This window comes from Chiloscyllium plagiosum, chromosome 12 (assembly GCF_004010195.1).
Source record: "Chiloscyllium plagiosum isolate BGI_BamShark_2017 chromosome 12, ASM401019v2, whole genome shotgun sequence".
In the NCBI taxonomy this organism is placed as follows: domain Eukaryota; kingdom Metazoa; phylum Chordata; class Chondrichthyes; order Orectolobiformes; family Hemiscylliidae; genus Chiloscyllium; species Chiloscyllium plagiosum.
This window is the reverse complement of record NC_057721.1, coordinates 3,670,355-3,690,088: the sequence shown is the minus strand read 5'-3', so window position 1 is coordinate 3,690,088 and position 19,734 is coordinate 3,670,355. Positions and strand designations below refer to the sequence as shown.

General features: G+C 42.0%; 1 protein-coding gene across 5 annotated transcripts in view; it reads right to left on the bottom strand.

Annotated features, from left to right (window-relative positions):
• LOC122554911 (ankyrin repeat and SOCS box protein 9-like) overlaps positions 1–19,734 on the bottom strand; it is a 47,727-nt gene that overhangs the window by 4,204 nt on the left and 23,789 nt on the right. For all 5 annotated transcript variants that reach the window (XM_043700303.1, XM_043700304.1, XM_043700305.1 and 2 more), the window contains exons 4-7: positions 17,108–17,215; positions 11,401–11,551; positions 5,365–5,499; positions 1,429–1,620 (exon numbers count right to left, since the gene is read on the bottom strand). In XM_043700303.1, coding sequence (XP_043556238.1) covers positions 1,429–1,620; positions 5,365–5,499; positions 11,401–11,551; positions 17,108–17,215 — 586 coding nt within the window. The remainder of the gene's footprint in view (positions 1–1,428; positions 1,621–5,364; positions 5,500–11,400; positions 11,552–17,107; positions 17,216–19,734) is intronic.

The window sequence follows — 19,734 nt, the reverse complement described above, 5'->3', positions numbered from 1 at the left end:
TTCCACCTATCCACTCCACCCTCTCCTCCCTGACCTATCACCTTCATCCTCTCCCCCCCTCACCTATTGTATTCTATGCTACTTTCTCCCCACCCCCATCCTCCCCTAGCTTATCTCTCCACGCTTCAAGCTCACTGCCTTTATTCCTGATGAAGGGCTTTTGCCCGAAACGTCAATTTCGAAGCTCCTTGGATGCTGCCTGAACTGCTGTGCTCTTCCAGCACCACTAATCCAGAATCTGGTTTCCAGCATCTGCAGTCATTGTTTTTACCCCGCAAAATATGTTTTACTAAAATACCTTTTTTCTAAACTCTGACACAGGCCCAAACTTTTCCTCATAGCATAATCCCTTCTTCCCGGCAATCAGTACTTCTTCCAATTTGCTTTTTGACTTATTCTCATATCACTAATGTATTTAGTTAAAATACACCCAATCCCTTCACTCAAGTCATTAATATAAACAGTGAACAGCTAATGCCTCAGCACATTTCTGCGTGGCATTACTTGTTACAGTCTACCAATATGGGCGGCACGGTGGCACAGTGGTTAGCACTGCTGCCTCACAGCGCCAGAGACCCGGGTTCACTTCCCGCCTCAGGCGACTGACTGTGTGGAGTTTGCACATTCTCCCCGTGTCTGAGTGGGTTTCCTCCGGGTGCTCCGGTTTCCTCCCACAGTCCAAAAATGTGCAGGTTAGGTGAATTGGCCACGCTAAATTGCCTGTAGTGTTAGGTGCAGGGGTAAATATAGAGGAATGGGTCTGGGTGGGTGCGCTTTGGCAGGTCGGTGTGGACTTGTTGGGCCAAAGGGCCTGTTTCCACACTAAGTAATCTAATCTAATATGTACATAGAATTTTGATCAATGGGTCTTTCCTGTTCATTAGCTAGTCCACTATCCACACAAACTTATCACCTCAGGAAGAACAGTCCAGAATAAGGGGCCATAATCCTTTTTTTTTGCTGGTGAGAAGTGAAATCACAAAGCATTTTTTTCTACACAGAAGGGTAGAAATCTGCAACACTGTCTTTTTTGTTAAAAAAAGCTGCAAATACTGGGAAACAATTGAAAATTTCTGTTAGGTACCAAGAGGTGTGGAACAAATGCTGATAAATGGAGGTAAGGCAGGTCAACCAGGATCAACTGGAAAACACATCGGGATTAGTTATGATGAAAAGCCTATATAGTTTCCTATAAGGAACATTTAAAACAATAAATAAAGAACAGGCTAAACATGCTTTGAAAAACGACATGAAACATCCTACCTGTAGTTACTATAACTTGACAAGGAAAGAGGAGACTCCTATAAACATGTTTTTTAATAGAGGAAAGTTATCAATATTTAAATATACCCAAATCCCTTTTTCTGACACTGTAATGTATTTTTTGCATCTTTACTTTAGAAATGAATACTATTGGTTTGTCAGTACCTTCCCATTGTAGAAGTAATTTTTCTAAAGAACTGTTTGGTAATGCGAGTTCCACAGGTCGCTTTCCTTCAGCATTCTTAGCGTCAGTATCTGCCCCATGTTCTAGCAGCAGATTGACTAGCTGTGTATCCGAATTCTTGGTTGCCACATGAAGTGGAGATTCAAGGTTTTTGCTCGTGTTAACGTTGGCACCTAAGCAAAAGAATTTTAGGAAAGAGAAAAAGGATGACTTTAAAGGACTGTTTTATCTTTTTTAAGCGACACCTACACCCCATGAAAGAAGTGCTACCATACTTATCGTTATCTCTGCATAACATTTCCTCCCACAGTCCAAAGATGTGCAGGTTAGGTGAATTGGCCATGCTAAATTGCCCAGTGTTCAGGTATGTGTAGGTGAGGGGCATTAGTCAGGGGAAATGTAAAGTAATAGGGGAATGGGTCGGGATGGGTTACTCTTCAGAGGGTCAGTATGGACTTCTTGGGCCAAATGGCCTGTTTCCACACTGTAGGGATTCTACGAAATAACACTCCGATTATATAGGATTTATAGCACTGCTGGTGTTGATGCCAAGTAGCAGAAAGGGGTGGAAGAGGTCATGGGTCATAGACCAGATAAAAGGTACTAGAGTACTGTCAAGTGTTCAGAAATGCTTGGTTCACTGAAGATAGTGGTGATAATGAAATGATCAGAAAGTCAGAGACTGGAGATATTGCGGTAGGGCAAAGACCGTAAAAGGGATCAGAGACATTAGTGAGCTGGGAGTTTGGAACAAACAGATTGGAATATTCAAAATATCAAATAGTTGGAGCTTTGATTGGATGTCACAGTGATGGGATTTCTTTGCTCCATTGTATACTGCTTCCACTGTTTAACATGCATATGTTCCTGTTGTAACTTCAGGTTGCATCCTCATTTGCAGGAATGTGTTGTCTGTTCCTGGCATACACTCCTAGATTCATTGAAACATCACTTGTTCTGTAATTCAACAGTAACGACTGAGTGAGATGTACGCTGAGCCGAGGTTGCAGATTGCCCATTCCACTGCTATTAATGACCTACAACACCTCATTGAAGCAGAGTTTTGAGTTTTAAATATGTCTGAATCTATTCCATTTCAAACAGCTTTAGCACCATACAAATCACTGGACGGCATCCACATGATGCCAACATTGCAAGTGTTATAGTTTCTGGTAATGTTCCAGCAGTAGCATTGAACATGCACCATGTTCCTGGACAAGCTGTTCCAGTGCAGTGATAACAATGGCATCTTCCTAGTAATGTGGAAGAATGCCCAGGTGTGTCCTCTCCACAAAGAAAAGCCCGACCAATTAGTGCCCCAGCAAAATGCATGATAGCATGATACTCACAAAGTAATTAACCTGCTCAGTGACAGTCAGTTTGAGTTTAGTAAGTCAGTCAAGAGCCAACAGCCTTGGTTCATACATGGTCAATGGCATTGAATTCCAGAGATGAGGCAAGAGTGACTGCCCTTGACATCACAGCAACATTTGACCTACTGTGGCATCAAGGAGCCCTAGCAAAACTGGACTCGAGGTGAATCAGGGGGCAAACTCCCCAGTGATTTCAATTCTACTGAGCACAAAAGAAGATGGTTGTAGTTGTTGGAGGTAAATCTTCATAGCCCCAGTACATTGCTGTAGGAGTTCTTAGGTAGTATCCAAGGCCCAACTGTTTTAAGCTATGCCATCAATAGTCTGTCCGCCAAAGTTAGAAATGGGGATGTTCACTGATGATTGAATAAATTTCAGCACCATTCATAACTCCTCAGATACTGAAGCTATCCATACCTGAATACAGAAAGATCTGAACAACCTTTAAGCTTGGGCTGGTTACACAACAGACTATATAACTGCAGGACAATGACTATCTCCAACAAAACAGAATGTAACCATCTCCCTTCACATTCAAGGGCATTAGTACTGCTGACTAACTCATGATTGAAAACTTGGAAATTATCACTGACCAGAAACTGAACTGGACCAACTATGTAAATAGTGTGGCTACAAGAGCTGTTCACCACAGGCTAATGACACTCAGATCAAAAATATTCTTCTCATTTCAGATTCTATTGAACAGGCTCACGAGCGGAGATATGCTGATTCTCTTATGTTTCAACAACTCTGCTGAAATACTGGTCACAGGTGCCTTGTTGTTTTTCAAACGTAGATGGCTTTTTGGATCTTTGATCTCGCAATATTGCCCAGATTGACGTTCAGCTGCTGTGATGCTGTATTGTCAATGCACTCAAACATAGATCTAGATTGGGCAAGTTGAGGATCTCTTGCTCCTTGCCCAATAATAGCTTCCAGTCTTCTTTGCTTTTGATCGGTACAGTGATTTCGCTTCTTCTGTGAAATCCTGAACAGAATCTGGGGTGTGATCATTCTAATTTACTGCTCCTTGTGCCTCTGACTTTCAACTCTATCCACCTGCATTTGTCTTTCCAGCAATTCTTCACCACTACTTTATTTAGTTTCCTGTACTTCTCATCATCTTCACTTAATGTCCTTTCCCTGACCTTTCTTGCTCTTTGCTGGCTTTCTATCATCAACCAACTTCACACTGGGCCAGAGTTCCACTGATGTTTGAATTAAAAACAGGAAGTGTTGGAGAAGCTCAGCAGGTCTAACAGTATCTGTGGAGAGAGAAATAGAGTTAACATTGAATCTAATATGACTTTTTGTTTTGCAAGAGAAGCATCATACTGAATCTAAAATGTTGAGTCCCTCACAAAATGTTGAGCTTCTCCAACACTTCCTGTCTTTATTTTAAGATTGCCCAGCATTCTCAGTATTTTGCTTTAACGCTCCACCATTTTTGTTTCTCCCCTCTACCAAATAGATAGCTGCTCTCTCCTTCATCTTTGAAGAATTCCTATTCGACCTATCATTACATGAATCAAGTGTGCTGTCCCTTTCTTAAAAAAATAAGTGGGGTTTACCAGTATGGATGGTACGTCCTGTTTTTGTATTGATTATTGCCTTTTATACAGCATTAACTCCATATCCAACTCAATTCAACTAGACTTGGGATTGGCTTCAGTAGAGGAACATCAACATTCTTCACCACTAGGCGACGGAATACAGTGAATGCTGATCACATATTATCAAGAGAGCCACATCTCCAAGGAGGGAGATGTCGAGGCCAGTGCTCACAAGAGGAGGCAAGGCAGCATCAGCTTTACAGCAACTCATGGCCTGGGCATCCACACAGTCAACACATCATGGAGCTGCAACTCTACACCTTCACAGTCATACTAACTGCAAACTATTCCAGCGAGACGTGGAAGAGAATAGGAAAGGTATCATTGAAGTTCAATGTTTTTCACCAAAGTTGACTGAATAAGATACTGGGCATCATGTGGAAAGTCAGCATCACCAATGAGTATGCGCTGGAGAAGACAGTGTACTGCAGGTACCTCCAACCTAACAGAGAATTAACTGCTGGTAGGACATAATCTCCAACACCTGGACCTGAGCCCCATCAGAATGGAAGGAGGCAAAAGGGTCAGTCAAGAAAAACCATGTATAGTACATTTAAGGAGTACCTTCCAGAATGGGAACACCACCTGGGCTACAGCACAAGAGATGATGATGGATTGGGGCTGGTGGTAGAGTCTGGCTGCCCACCATTTCTACAGTCCTGTGAGAGTGGAAGGGTAAGGCCAAGTAAGTCTGTGAACATTTGTTGAAAATTCACATAAGTATCCATCTACATCCAAGATGAAGTTCAGAGTATATATCAGTTTGGAACCTTTTTTTTTTAAAAAAAAAACAATGCTATAAAGCGTTCCCGAGAAGCTGAAATCTGAAAAATCGACCCCGGCACTTTCATTTCCTCAGACTGACTGATGTAGGATTCATGGTGTAAAACAGATACCTCAATTTCAGAAGTCTTAGAAGGGAGGGATTTACCTGAGTTTAGGAGGGTTTTCACGCAGTCCATCTGCTGATTTTCACAGGCTACGTAAAGGGGTGTCCCCAGATGTGTGACATTGTAGTCAATGAGTGCACCATGATTCAACAAGATGGTCATGCACTGTGTGTGCCCTGAAAATATATTGGGAAAGCATTTACACAAAAGAGGCAAGATTATTTTGGATCCTGACATCTTCCAAACAGTCTGAAACCTAGTAATTTATGAATGTTCATACAAGAGGTCAATTTTTTTTTTGCTTGAGGGATTTTCTCAAAGGATACTTATGGATTTTAAAAGGGGCTAATTTTCATTTAAGAGGTTTTTTTTGTTGTCTCATCGCTTTTAATAGATGACGCAATCAAGTAGTAACATTACCTTTGGTATTGTATTTGGTAGAATCTCTTAAGATTTCTTTGGATAGATAAGGTTGCAAAAGTACCAAACAGTCATTTATTATAAATAAATCTTCTGTACTCCATTACCAATTAATTGCAAACCACCTTTAGTTTCATCAGCAAATTTCAAGCGTTTTTCAGCTTAATACTTCTGTTTAAGATTCATACTGACAAGTGCACCAAGATATTGGCTTCCAAAGATCCAACTGTGTAACACAGGCTATATATACAGGTTAATTCTGTGGTACCTAGACTACCATCAGGTAATAGACGATTTTAAATATTTACTATGTTTCAATGATTTTTTTTTCCCCCAGTTGGTACATGTCCTTGTATGATCATCTGTATTTAAATGAGGCACATACTATAATCCTTGATCAGTGAAATGCCCTAGTTATAATAAAGCCACAAACATTTTGAGGTGGTTAACTCACTAAACGTGCACCTCCATTGCCATACTTTTAACAAAGAACATTGTCATTGAACAAAAATATGGAAATGGAGGGAGTTATCCTGGGTGTATTGCCTTTAAAATAAAATTTCTCTGCCTTATAGACTCAACATATAATAATTACACACTTTGGTTTAACAAAAAAAAAGATTTTGAATTAAATCATATATTTTACCTTCAAATCCAAGGTAGATCTGTGGGCAAGAAATATAACCCAGCTTGTGCAAACATGTACATGACTAAGTGTTGAGATTTGGATTTGGAAAATGTTCCTGGCTCACTGTGTAATACTACAGATAACTGACAGTATTTTGACACTCAAAAGCAGGATTTGGAGAATTCATCAATATCCTCAATAATAATCAGCCTTCCATTAAACTTAAAGCCACATATACAGGATTGCAGTAATTTTTGTAGACACCGCAGCATTTAAGTTAAAACAAAACAAAAAGTTACAACAAAAGCATTCTTTCAAAATAATAGCCAGTGGCTATTCGCCAGTAGTGGTTCTGTGCTATTGTGGATCCCAGGTTCAGTTTTTTGATGGGTCTGGCTTTAGAAGGTCCAGATTTAGGTATTGGTTGTTCAATATGTGGATCTGGCTCAGGGATTTGGAGCTCAGTCATGGTTTCAATGGGTCAGCACTCAGGTCTGGGATTTGTCTGGTCCTGATCTGTGGTGGTCTGGATACAGTGGGGTCTGGGATCAAGTGTCAGTGTCCCTGGGTCCCGGTTTTAGATCGGTATCTGGGGGTGTTAGGCCCAGCTTCTGGTGTCTGGCGTTTAGGTGGTTTCAGGCTGGTATTATCTAGGTTTTTATGTGTAGGATTCAGTGATTTAGTTTACAGGTTTTGGAGGCTCTCAATCCTTATCACAGGATTCTGTGTTGTTTGTGTATGTGTAGTTCAGGTCCACCATTTGGGTGGTCTGTCTGTATTTTGGACCCTCCAAATCCAGGTTTGTTGCTTTTGAAATGAGGGTCTTAGGGATTTTCATTTGAGAGTTGAAGTCCAGGTTTTGTTGGCAAAGCCATTTCTTACTTTCCTTCAAAACCATCTGCTCTCAAATAGATTGGTCCTGTAACCTCCCCATCGCCAGTCAGAAGAATTGCTTAATCATAGGTTTCTTCCTCCCATTCTTGCCATTCCTCCAATAATAGATTCTATCAATTGAACATTAGGGAGGAAAGGTTCATGTGTTGGAGACTTGGTGCAGTGACCATGGGAGAGATGGAAGCTGCGATCGGAAGAACACCTCTTCACCAATTACATCTCTCCAATGTACAGGGGTGATTTCCTCTAATTGGTTGTCATCCCCCAGTGATGTTTTAAGGGTTTTGAGAACAGTTTTGTCCAAAACCACTGTAGGTGCTGAACCCCGGTGCCATGTTTCTTTCAAACCTGCACTGAATAATTAGACAGAAAATTCAATATTGCACAAAGATATTGAGACACAGTGTGGGCTCATAGCTGCAGTTTAATATGCAGCAATAGCCCAGTCTTGTCTGATTACAGGAGAACTTGCAAAAGATTCCTGTATGCTTCCTTGAGCCCCAGTATCTAACCCCTTTACAGCACATGGTGATATAGTAAGCAAAAGTTCTGGACTAGAAATATTTACCTCGCAACAAACTGATGGAGCCAGAATTGGTAAAGGAGCTGGCTTTCACAAAAGTAAATTAATTGTTGAATTGCAAAATGTCATCCCAAAAGTCAATAATTCTCTATGAAATGAATTTTCATATATTTTCAGAGCTAATGATTTACAATTAATTTGGAAGTAATCCAAAATGCCATAAACCCAAATATGGAAAAACAGATCATATTTTACCAATGTGAGATTTTCAGTTTTGCACCCAATCTTTCTTGGTTGCTTCCTAGTGAGACTGGCGTTAATCCTGATTGATGTTTATTTACAGATCATCTTTTTTGTTTTCACATTCAATCTCTCTGAGGATCACAATCAACATCTTCAGAAAGTTATCAATATCAATACTATGCCTACAAAAGCAAATCAGCGAGTGAGGGGCAAGTAACTCACTACCTGACTACCAACGAAGGAAGTGAGGACTGCAGATCAGAATCGAGAGTGTGGTGCTGGAAAAGCACAGCAGGTCAAGCAGCATCCGAGCAGCAGGAGAGTCAATGTTTCGGGCAAGAGCCCTTCATCAGGAATTCCAGCACCACCTGACTACCAAAGGTCCGTCCACCATCTACGAAGCATAAGTCAGACATGTGATGGAACGCTATGCACTCGAGTGCAGCTCCAACACTCACGAAACTTGATGCCATTCATGACAAAGCAGCCCACCTGAATAGCAATCCACCTACACCAGCAGTGAGAGACATATACATGGTGCACAGCAACTACTCATCAAAATTCCTTTAACAGCACTTTCCAAATCCACAACCTCTACCACTTCAACAGACAAGGGCAGCAGATACATGGAAATACCATCACCTGCAGGTTCTCCTCCAAGCCACTCACCATCCTGACTTGGGAATGTATTACTCTTCCTGGGTTAGAATTCTGGATGTACCTACACCAGTTGGCCTCTTCAAGACAGCAATTAAGCACAATCTTAAGGGCAATTAAGGGTGGGCATCAAACTATAGTCTTGCCAATAATTCTGATATTTTATGAAAGAATTAAAAAAAACACCTACATTGCATTTCAACAAACCTGAATTCGAGCTTCATGTCAATGGTTTCTCAATTTTCATACTGTTTCTAGAGAGGAAAATAAATGCCTCCATGATAGCACCAGTCTGGTCATGGCAAGGGTGCTGTCATTTCCCATTTATCAAAATAGTATCAGTAGCGCAATCAGAAACAGTGCATTGACTACTGGGATCGGACACCACAGGAACCCACTCTATCGCTCTAGCCTTTCATGTTGCTGAGCTAGGAATCCCAACCTGCCTCCCCTGAGAAATTGCTCATACTCAAGCTGCCTCATAAAATAATAGCATACAGCCCATCCAGTCCGAACCACTTTTCTGAAGCGGATAATGATACAGTTCCTTCCTTTTAATCGACCTTGAAAAGGTCAGTTTGAGACCAATGGGCAGCAATGTTCCAAAACCTCATTCTCACATAACCCTAACATTCAATCAATAACCCTGCTACTCTCCAATAATGGACACTTCCTGGTGGTTGATATATATCTGTTCCGGTTTCATTTTGGAGATGGTAAAGTTAATGCTAGTTTTTTTATATAGGGATAATGGGAATAGAGCAATAATATGCCAGAACAGCAGCCAGCAGGCTCCAAACATTGCAGACATTGCAGTGTTGTCCATAGCAATTATCAGCAACAGAAACTGATCCCCATTTGTATTGCAGCCATTTAGATTAAAGAACAATACAAGTGACCTTCTGTTGATTTGGTTTGAGGCCCTGCTGTGACAATCACCCTGGGAGGGTCACCTCACCTGTCTGGAAATCTACATAGTTTTACCTTTTTAATTCTCTTGGCTAATTTCACCATCCAGAGTTCAGTGATTGGTTAAAGTATGACTTCCAGGACTTCTGCCTCTACATACAGACGGAGAAAGCATTGTGACTGTTTTAGTTTACTTTGGATGACTTGGACCAGAAGCAAGTTTATAGACACATTGGTCTATAGCACAGAAAAAGGCTCCAGCCCACTGAGTCTACATCAGTTAAAGACAACCCACCCAATTATTCTAATCCCATGTTCCAGCCTTGTAAGCCCTGGCACCACAAGTGTTCATGTTGATACTACTTAAACGTTATAATGGTTTCTGTCTCTAACTCTCTTACACGCAGTGAGTTCCAGATTTCAATTTTCATACTCAATTACCCTCTGGGTAAAAGAAAATCCTCTCATCTGTCTAAACCTTCTGCCTCTTACCTTTTGTGGCAGAGCGTATTGCACTGATCTTATTACCACTTCCAACCAGAGAGGTTAAAAGGATAAATGGTTGCATGAGGCACTGTCAGACAGTTCTGCTTGCACACAGTGTACTGCACCAAAGCAATTGATCATCCCCCTGTATGGTCCTTTGAGGAAGGTCATGACATCATTGTCTACTTCTGCAAAGCCTTATCAGCAGTGAGGAAGGTGACAGCAACTCTCAACATCCTGGTTCCATCATCTCACTCTAGTCAAGCAGTGGACACCTCAGTAAGGACCTGGGAGAAGCTGTATTTAACAACAATGGCTAACCTCTTCCAATGCACATCTGACTCCATTTAAATACTAATTCCTATGCAACAGAAGGACAGGTCTCTCACTTTCACAGTCCGATGTTCCAGGGATTTGGGTGATGAATTCCACTAGCTACTGAGGCTTCATTTAAAGAACCCATCTCGCTTCATACATACTACAGACATTTGCTACATTTGTTAATTAATCAGAAGTAATTTTTCTATTCATACAGTAAATGGGTGGCATGGTGGCTCAGTGGTTAGCACTGCTACCTCACAGCACCGCTACCTCTCAGCACCAGGGACTGGGGTTCGATTCCAGCCTGGGGCGACTGTCTGTGTGTCTCCAACTTAGACTGTTTCCATTGTAAACTGAGAGGGAAAACTACTTCAGCTTGTTCTTTTACAATAGTATTTTATAAAGCAACTGTGATGCTTGGTGGGAATTTCTGGAAGGACTGGATGTGAACTTTATTGAAAACCTTTGTACTCCATACCTCTATTAATAAATCAAGCCGTGTGGAGTTTGCAATTCTCCCCGTGTCTGTGTGGGTTTCCTCCGGGTGCTCCGGTTTCCTCCCACAATCCAGATGTCCAGGTTAGGTGAATTGGCCATGATAAATTGCCCATAGCGTTCAGGAATATATAGGTTAGGTATATTAGTCAAGGGTAAATGTAGAGTAATAGGGTGGAGGAATGGGTGGGATACTCTTTGGAGGGACCGTGTGGACTTGTTGAGCCAAATGGTCTGTTTGCACACTGCGTCGGGGTTCTATGATCTAAACCAGTCCATGAAATGTACATAACAGAATTAGATAGTTTTCTTCAGTACATTCATAGTAAGATGTTTTCAATTAATTGAAATAAAATTGGTCAGCTTTCAGACAGTCTTCCTGGAAATCAACAGTTTGAGCTTCAATTTTGACAGGTAATCCTACAATTGTTGATCTTAGTCTGAAGGTCAGGAAGTGTACAGCTTATACAATGAGGCTGAGTGTACCTTTGGATCACCTACCTTTCTTTGCTGCTATATGGATGGGTGATGCCAATGCACATTGTCCTTGGGGCACAGCTCCATTTTGTAAGAGCAGGTTTACACAGGCCTCACTGCCACTGTAGCATGCATTGTAGAGTGGAGTGTTCCAGTCAATTGTAGCTGCATTTACCTAGTGGAAGAGTAGGGTTGATGCCCAAGTTTATGTTAGAATATCAGTTTTAATGTGGTGATTTAAAAACGTTGACTTAATATTAGTATTCTATTTAAGAGTACAAGCAAATAGATGTCTCAAAGTTCTTCAATGAAGTAAGGGTTAGATCCAGTATGAAAATATAGGAATCAGTCTGTCAGATTATTAAAAGAATGATTGAGATATGGGTGTCATTGTTTATTGCCTATTCCTGGTTGCCCTTTAAAAGGTGGTAGTAAGCTGTCTTCTTGAACTGCGGTCCATTTGGTGTAAGTATATCTATGGTCTGCTCAGAAGGGAGCTCCAGGATTTTGGCCCAGCAACAGTGATATATTTCCAAGTCAGGATGGTGAGTGGCTTGAAGGAAAATGGTAGGCGGTGGCGTTCCTATGTATCTGCTGTCCTTGTCCTTCGAGAAGGTAGTAATCATTGATTTGGAAGGTGCTGTCTAAAGAGCTTCTGTGAATTTCCTGCACTCTAAAGCACATGTGGAGTTGCTGAAAGTTGCAGACATTTTAATCATTTCATTCAGAATGGACACAGCTCTTTCATTGTTTGATGATCACCACAACTCTTAAATCCAACTGTAACTGTTGGTACTGCATCAATGCAATGGAAAGGGTTAATGACTCTCCAAAGTTCTGTTTAAAATCTGGTTATTGTGCATCACTTTTTCTTTTAAAGGTGGTGTGCTGTCCATGTGCCATTTTTTTGTCTGGCCATTCACGGTGATCTCAGTGCAAGGCCTCTTGCGTATCTTGAGATCCATGAACATTACACTGCTGTTAGTTGCTCTTGCAGTATCTTAGCTTTTCCAGGTTGAGTGAGGAAGAATTAGCCGACACATCTGCCATGACCACCAAAAATGTGTCATTCCTTAATGCATCTGAAGAATGGAGGCATGGTCAAAAGGAATGTGGAAACGTTCTTACAGGAAAGGGGGCAGATTGGGTGCCAATCAAGACGACTGCTTATTCTGTGCTCTTTGACCCCACACCAACTCTCTTCATTTAATCTCTGTCTTCCTCACGATCACAGATGGCCCCTTTCACTCCTTTCCAGCCTTCTCTTCGCCTGCTGAAAACCTGTTACATTTCTAGCATTTCCCATATCTGATGGAAGGCAAAGGCATCATGCCAACCATGTAAATGAAGAAAAACTGCGGTCGCTGCTGATCTTCTACAAAATGTATGGCAGATGATGAGGTGGGACAACACTGAGGAAATAGTCCTCACTGGCTATTCTGCCTAGGGAATGCTCTCCTGGCTTAGGTTATTTCCTGTGATTCCATCCTTTCAGTGCAAAAGCAGTTTTCCTGAGCCAGGACATGTATTGCTCTTTGAAAAGGTGATAATTATTCCATACTTCTGAATGTACTAGCAACAGTCACATTATGAAATGTCTGTCTCTATGCACATTAAGTAATTTATTATCCAAATAAATACATTACACAATGTATCAACATCAATTTGCACTTGCATTTAATGGAACAACTTTATGAAGCAAAATCTTATACTAAGCAATGCTATTAGAGTGGATCACCAATAGCTTGGCCAAAAAGATAGGTTTTCAGAGTGTAAGTAGTAAGAAAGGACAGAAGCTAAGCAGGGAGGTTTACAGAGGCAATTCCAGAGCTCAGGACCATGGCAGCTGAAGGCACAGCCACCAGTGGTGGACTGTTTAAAAGCAAACATGCTGAAAAGGACAAAAGTGGAGGAGCATGGCTATTTAGGAGGCTTGAGCAGCTGGTGGGAATAGGAATGAGGCTATGGAGGAATTTGAAAAGAAGGATTCAAATGTTAAAACAGAGGTGTTGATTGACCACGTAGGGGTCAATTTAGGTTAGTGTGCATGGAGTGATGGATAAATGGAATTTGCAGCAAGGAAAGACATTTGGCAGTAGAGTTACGGCTAACATAAAGACTACATCTTTTTATTGTTCTATATTTTGAATTGTGAACCAAAATGAGAAAAAGGATACAGATTTTAAACCAAGGACCATGGAACTAGGACTTGTTGCAGTTTTGAAACAAATTAATGGAATTCAATGTGTGCTGTTTTGACACTGCTAATGTCTTCAAGCTACGAGGAGAATTTAGCAAGCAAGCTTGAAAGTTGGATCTCTAAAGGTAGTAATCTCGGGATTACTATCAGTACCATGTGCTAGTCAGAGTAGAGATAGCAGTATGAACATATGGCTAAGGAGATGGGGTCACTGGATCTGTAAGTGCATATCGAGGGCAGCTTTGCCCAGAGACAGGTTGTTGATCGGTTAGTCAATCAAAACAGTTGTATGGGATATAGAAACATACAAGACAGGAGTAGGGTATTCAACCCCTCTAGCCTGCTCCATCATTCAATAGGATCATGGCTGATCATCAAGCTCAAAACCCTAATTACATTCTCCCCCGTAATCCTTTGTTCCCTTTATCCACCTCAGCTTCCTGAAAACACAATCACTTTGTGGAACACACACACACACAGCAAACATCGTTCCTGCATCATGTCTCGTCTTGTTAGAATTTTATAAGTTTCCGAGAGATCTCCCCTCATTCTTCTAAACTCCAGTGAATACAAACCTATCCAGTTCAATCTCTCCTCATACATCAGTCCTGCCATCCCAGGGATCAATTTGGTAGACGTTTGCTGTACTTCCTCCATAGCAAGAATGGTCTTTCCTCAGATATGGAGACCAAAACTGCACACACTATTCCAGGTGTAGCCTCACCAAGGCCTTGTATAAATGCAGCAAGACATCCTCATTCCTATAGTTGAATCCTCTTACTATGAAGGTCCACATGCGGCTTAACTTTTTTTGGCCTTTGACCCCTCTGCCTATCCCTTCTCTATTTCTGCATTGTTTGTCCTTGATTCCCCTTCATCTGACTCCTTACACAGATTCCTACTCCCCTCCAATTTTATTTCAACCCTCCTCAAACACACCATCGAATATTTGCCCTAGGGCATGAGTCCCAGCTGTGCTGGTTTCACCTCCCCCAGAACTGGTCACAATGACCCTGGAAGCTGAAACCCTCCCCCTCAAACCATCTCTTTAGCCATACGTTTATACTGCTATCTCTACTCTGACTAGCACATGGCACTGATAGTAATCCCGAGATCACTACCTTTAGAGATCCAACTTTTCAGCTTGCTTCCTAGCTCACCAAATTCTGCTTTTAGGACCTCATCCTGTTGTTCTACCTCCCATGTGTACCAAAACCACTGGCTGTTCATCCTCCTCCTTCAGGATGTCCTGTAGTCACTCAGGACTCTTGACCTTAACACCAGAGAAGCAGCCACAGAAATGTCTATCTAGTCCCCTTGCAATAATCATAGAAGATTCAGTTGTATTTCCCTACTTTTTGCTCCTCAGCTGTGCAGCAGAGTCAACTGTGGTGTCACAAATTCAGTTGATGCCAAGAGACCATTCTCTCCACCTGTACTCAAAATGGTATATCTGTTTTGCCGAGTAATTGTCACACGGTAATTTCTGCACTGACTGCCGAGACCGCTTACTCAGCCTGGTGGTCACCCAGGTCCCTTTCTACTGGTGAGGTCTTAGCCTACAGTGTGACCATCTCTCCGTATATACTATTCAAAATTCTCTCAGCTTTGCAGATGCTCCATAATGTCCACAGCTGCCAATCCAGTTCCAAAGCCCTGGCTTCCAGGAGCTGTAGTTGGAGGCACTTCCTGCACACATACTTACACCAGGCACTGGAAATGCGACCTACTTCCCACACCAGCAGGAGGAGCACACCACAGCTTTGAGCTCTCTGCCATGACCTACCCCTTTAAATTAAACTTTTTGGAAGATGAAATCAGGAGTTGTCAGCATGACAACAAAGCTCTGGCTGGCAGATGAGCAAGCTGTGTAAGAATAATGGAAGGCAGAAAGCCTCCAGCATCTTAAAAGGCAACCTTGTTCTCTCCATTGCACTCTTTCCCCCCACCCCCCCTTGAAGAGATGTAACAAAAAAAAAAATCAGAAGACAGCTCACTTTTCTCACTTACCATTTGTCTACAAGGAGCTTCCTCTAGCCAGTGACTGAAAAACAGCAATTATCATGCCAACCACCTTTGGTAAAGAAATGAGGGGGCTTTGAAAGATGATAATGATCAGAGATCTGAAGGATACAGAAGCAGCAAGAGGACACCTTACCGAATCCTTTGACTGATGCTATTAAATTGTGTTCCCCTAATACTTTTTTCTTCACCGATAACATCTATGTTTATTTGTTTGTCTACATATATGTAGGGGCTTAAGGGGTAAAGTTCAGGTTCGAGGCTGATAAATTGATAATTTGTGTTTTGGTGTTTTACATTTAGCATAGTTTAACTTATAATAAATAGCATTTTTTTTGTTATGTGCAGAAGACTGGTCAGTGTTTTTTTTTTGAGTTAACCAGAAATTATCAGACAAGAAAATTGGGGAGTTTGAGTAACTTTATTCAATCTTTAACTTTTGAGATGATCATAGGAGCAGTAGGGCTCAATGCAATGTTTTCAGATGATGATACCAAGGGGCAGCATGTAGATGAGAATGAGGAGAGGCCAAGGATAGATTATTGAAGGGCACCTGAGGTAACAGTGCAAGAGCAGGAGAATAAACCACTGCCAGAGATTCTCTGGTTATGATTAGGTAGATCAGTATGGAGTGAGTGTCGTCTCCCTAACAAGTCGACATTGAGCAAGGCTGGTCTGACTAACCACGTTAAGGACATTGGACTGGTTGAGAAGAATGGGGAAGGATAGCTTATCTTTGTTACAGTCAAACTGGGTGCCAATTGTTATCCGGCTGAGAGCTGTTCAAGCAGAAAAACAGACTGGAGGGATCCAACATGAAGCTCTGGAAAAGATGTGCTGGGACTTTGTAAGCAACGACACGTTAAAGAAAAGGAAAGTTGGAGATGGAGCAGGAGCTTCCAGGGGTGATTGGGTCATGGGCGGACTTTTGAGTGGTGATGTGATGGAGGTAGATTTGAACGAGAGGAGGATAAGACTTCAACAGAAACATCCGTTAACAATAAGTAAAAACAGAATACGCTGGGGATACTCTTCACAATATCAATTAACTCTGGAACCAGGAAGGTAGGTTTTGAAAATAGGGTTGAGAGAGCAAGAGATGGGTCTTCTGAACAAGATGAGCTCAAAGATGAGCTTGAAGGGTTTAATAAGATGGTTTGCAGTTGGAAAATGAAGCCAGATATCATCACTGAATCCAGGACCGTTCTGGATTAGTTGTAAGTTTTGGCAGACAAGTTGTTACTTTCGAATCACAGAATCATTGCGCATTACAGTGCAAAAGGCAGCTATTTGTATCATTGTGCCTGAAGCAATTCATTGAATGAGAATCATTACCTTGTACCAGTCTCCTGCTTTTCTCCCCCATACCCTTGCAACTTATTTTTGTCCAAATAATCGTCCAATGCTCTCTTCAATGTCTCAACTGAACCTGCCTTTAGTCCACTTCCACAGAACAAATGGGAATTTAATCTGACAGTTGTTCTTCACTAGATTAAGAGTGCACCTTACCTTAGCACCCTGCTCCAATAGATATTTTACACAGGTAGCATGTCCACCAAGGCAAGCTTCATGGAGCGGTGAGACTCGGTTCATTGTGAGGAGATTTACACCATGGCCCTGGAAAACAAATGTTCATTTTCCCACGTGACTCAATGTGCAGCTAATAGCAGCTAAGTATTTAGTACCTGCTGTCTATCATCTATGTGGTGAGAACACCTTATTTAATACTTACTCTACATAACTTGGGTGACATGGTGGCTCAGTGGTTAGCACTGCTGCTTCACAGCAGTAGAGACCCAGGTTCATTTCCTGCCTCGGGCGACTGTCTGTGTCTTTGCACATTCTCTGTGTCTGCACAGATTCCCTCTGCTTTCCTCCCACAGTCCAAAAGATGTGCAGGTTAGGTGAACAATCATGCTAAATTGCCTGTAGTGTTAGGTGCATTAATCAAGGGTAAATACGGTATAGGAGAGGGGAATGAGTCTGGGTGGGTTACTCTTTGGGGGGAGGGGGGCACAGCTGCCTCACAGCACCAGGGACCCAGGTTTGATTCCAGCCTCAGACAACTGTCTGTGTGGAGTTTGCACATTCTCCCTGTGTCTGCGTGGGTTTCCTCCGGACGCTCCAGTTTCCTCCCACAATCCAAAGATGCACAGGTTAGGTGAATTGGCCATGCTAAATTGCCCATAGTCTCAGGTGTATTCGTCAGGGGTAAATGAAGAGAAATGAATCTGGGTGGGTTACTCTTCGACTTGTTGGGCAGAGGGGCCTGTTTCCACACTGTCGGGAATCTAATCTAACGTCTGGCTTGGAAATAAATATTAAACACTATTTCCTTACCAAAAACAGAATGTGTTCATTTCCCTTTCAGAAGAGGACAGTGTTGGAAAAGAAGTGACATAATTAATGTAATTAAATCATTTGTAAAAGTCTTATGAAATGGGGTGCTACTTTGAAACAAAAATATGATTAATGAGGCTTAGGTTTGTAACTGTTAGCTAAAGTTATAACTTCAGCTGGCACAATTTGAACAGCTTGTAAAACTACATGACATGGGGTCAGGCAGCATCCAAGGAGCAAGAGAATCGATGTTTCGGGCATAAGCCCATCATCAGCTCATTTCTGGTGAAGGACTTATGCCGGAAACGTGGATTCTCCTGCTCCTTGGATGCTGCCTGACCTGCTGTGCTTTTCCAGCAGCACACTCTTGACTCTGATCTCCATTATCTAAAGACCTCCCTTTCTCCAAACTGCATGAGTGCGGCTGTGCTCCAGGTCCCATTCATCATGGCATGTTTAGGTAATGAAGCCATCTGTTTGTTGTGGACATTCCCGACATGAAAGTGGGATATGATCGCATCAACGTCTTTGCCAGAGAATTGATCAGTAGCTAACTGAGGCCTCGCAGGCCTTTGTATCTCCCCTCTACTCGAGTAAATTGCTGATCGTTAACTACAATCTACTTCATCAATGAGGATTCTGACAGGCCTTCTTGATCTGACTGAAAATAACCTAACAAACCTATGCACCAATGAGTAGTCGGAGAGGGTGCCAATCATACAAGGAGGAAATTCTGCCAGCGCGCTGTGTTGGTAGTCTGCTGCAGTGTGCTGGCTAAACCACAGTAGCAACTGCATACACACCCTGGGTTATTTCATTCATGTGGTGCAAGCACTACTGGGAAGGCCAACATCTCTTCTTCATCCCTAATTGCCCTCAAAGGTTGAGTTGTTTTCTTGAATGGAAGTCCGTTTGGCATAGGTATACAGACAGTGAAGGGAATTCTTATATCTGACACTGTAACTAAATAGCTTCTGTTTACAATTTCATCTGAAAGGCAACCAGGGCTGTACTGAAATATCAATCCATATTACCAGCTGAAATCCTGAAATGGGTTTTAAGCTGACAGACTGACTGTGAATGTGTCATCACTGAAGTCCAACTGTGTTTGATTTGTAAAACATCTTTACTGTAACTTTGCTCATTTCAGTCAAATTTCCACAGGTCTGATTGTTGGATTTAGGGATTCCTAAACGGAGCAGGAAACCACACAACTAATTTTCATTTTGGGAAATATTGTAGTGGTGGGCACGTTGTTGGAGGGAATCCTGAGGGACAGGATGTACATCTATTGGAAAGGCAAGGACTGATTCGGGATAGTGAACATAGCTTTGTGCGTGTGAAATCATGTCTCACAAACTTGATTGAGTTTTTTGAAGAAGTAGCAAAGAAGATTGATGAGGGCAGAGCAGATGTAATCTATATGGACTTCAGTAAGGCGTTCGATAAGGTTCCCCATGGGAGACTGATTAGCAAGGTAAGATCTCATGGAATACAGGGAGAACTAGCAATATGGATACAGAACTGGCTCAAATGTAGAAGACAGAGGGTGGTGGTGGAGAGTTGTTTTTCAGACTGGAGGTCTGTGACCAGTGGAGTGCCACAAGGATCGGTGCTGGGCCCTCTACTTTTTGTCATTTACATAAATGATTTGGATGCGAGCATAAGAGGTACAGTTAGTAAGTTTACAGATGACACCAAAATTGGAGGTGTAGTGGACAGCGAAGAAGGTTACCTCAGATTACAACAGGATCTAGACCAGATGGGGCCAATGGGCTGAGAAGTGGCAGATAGAG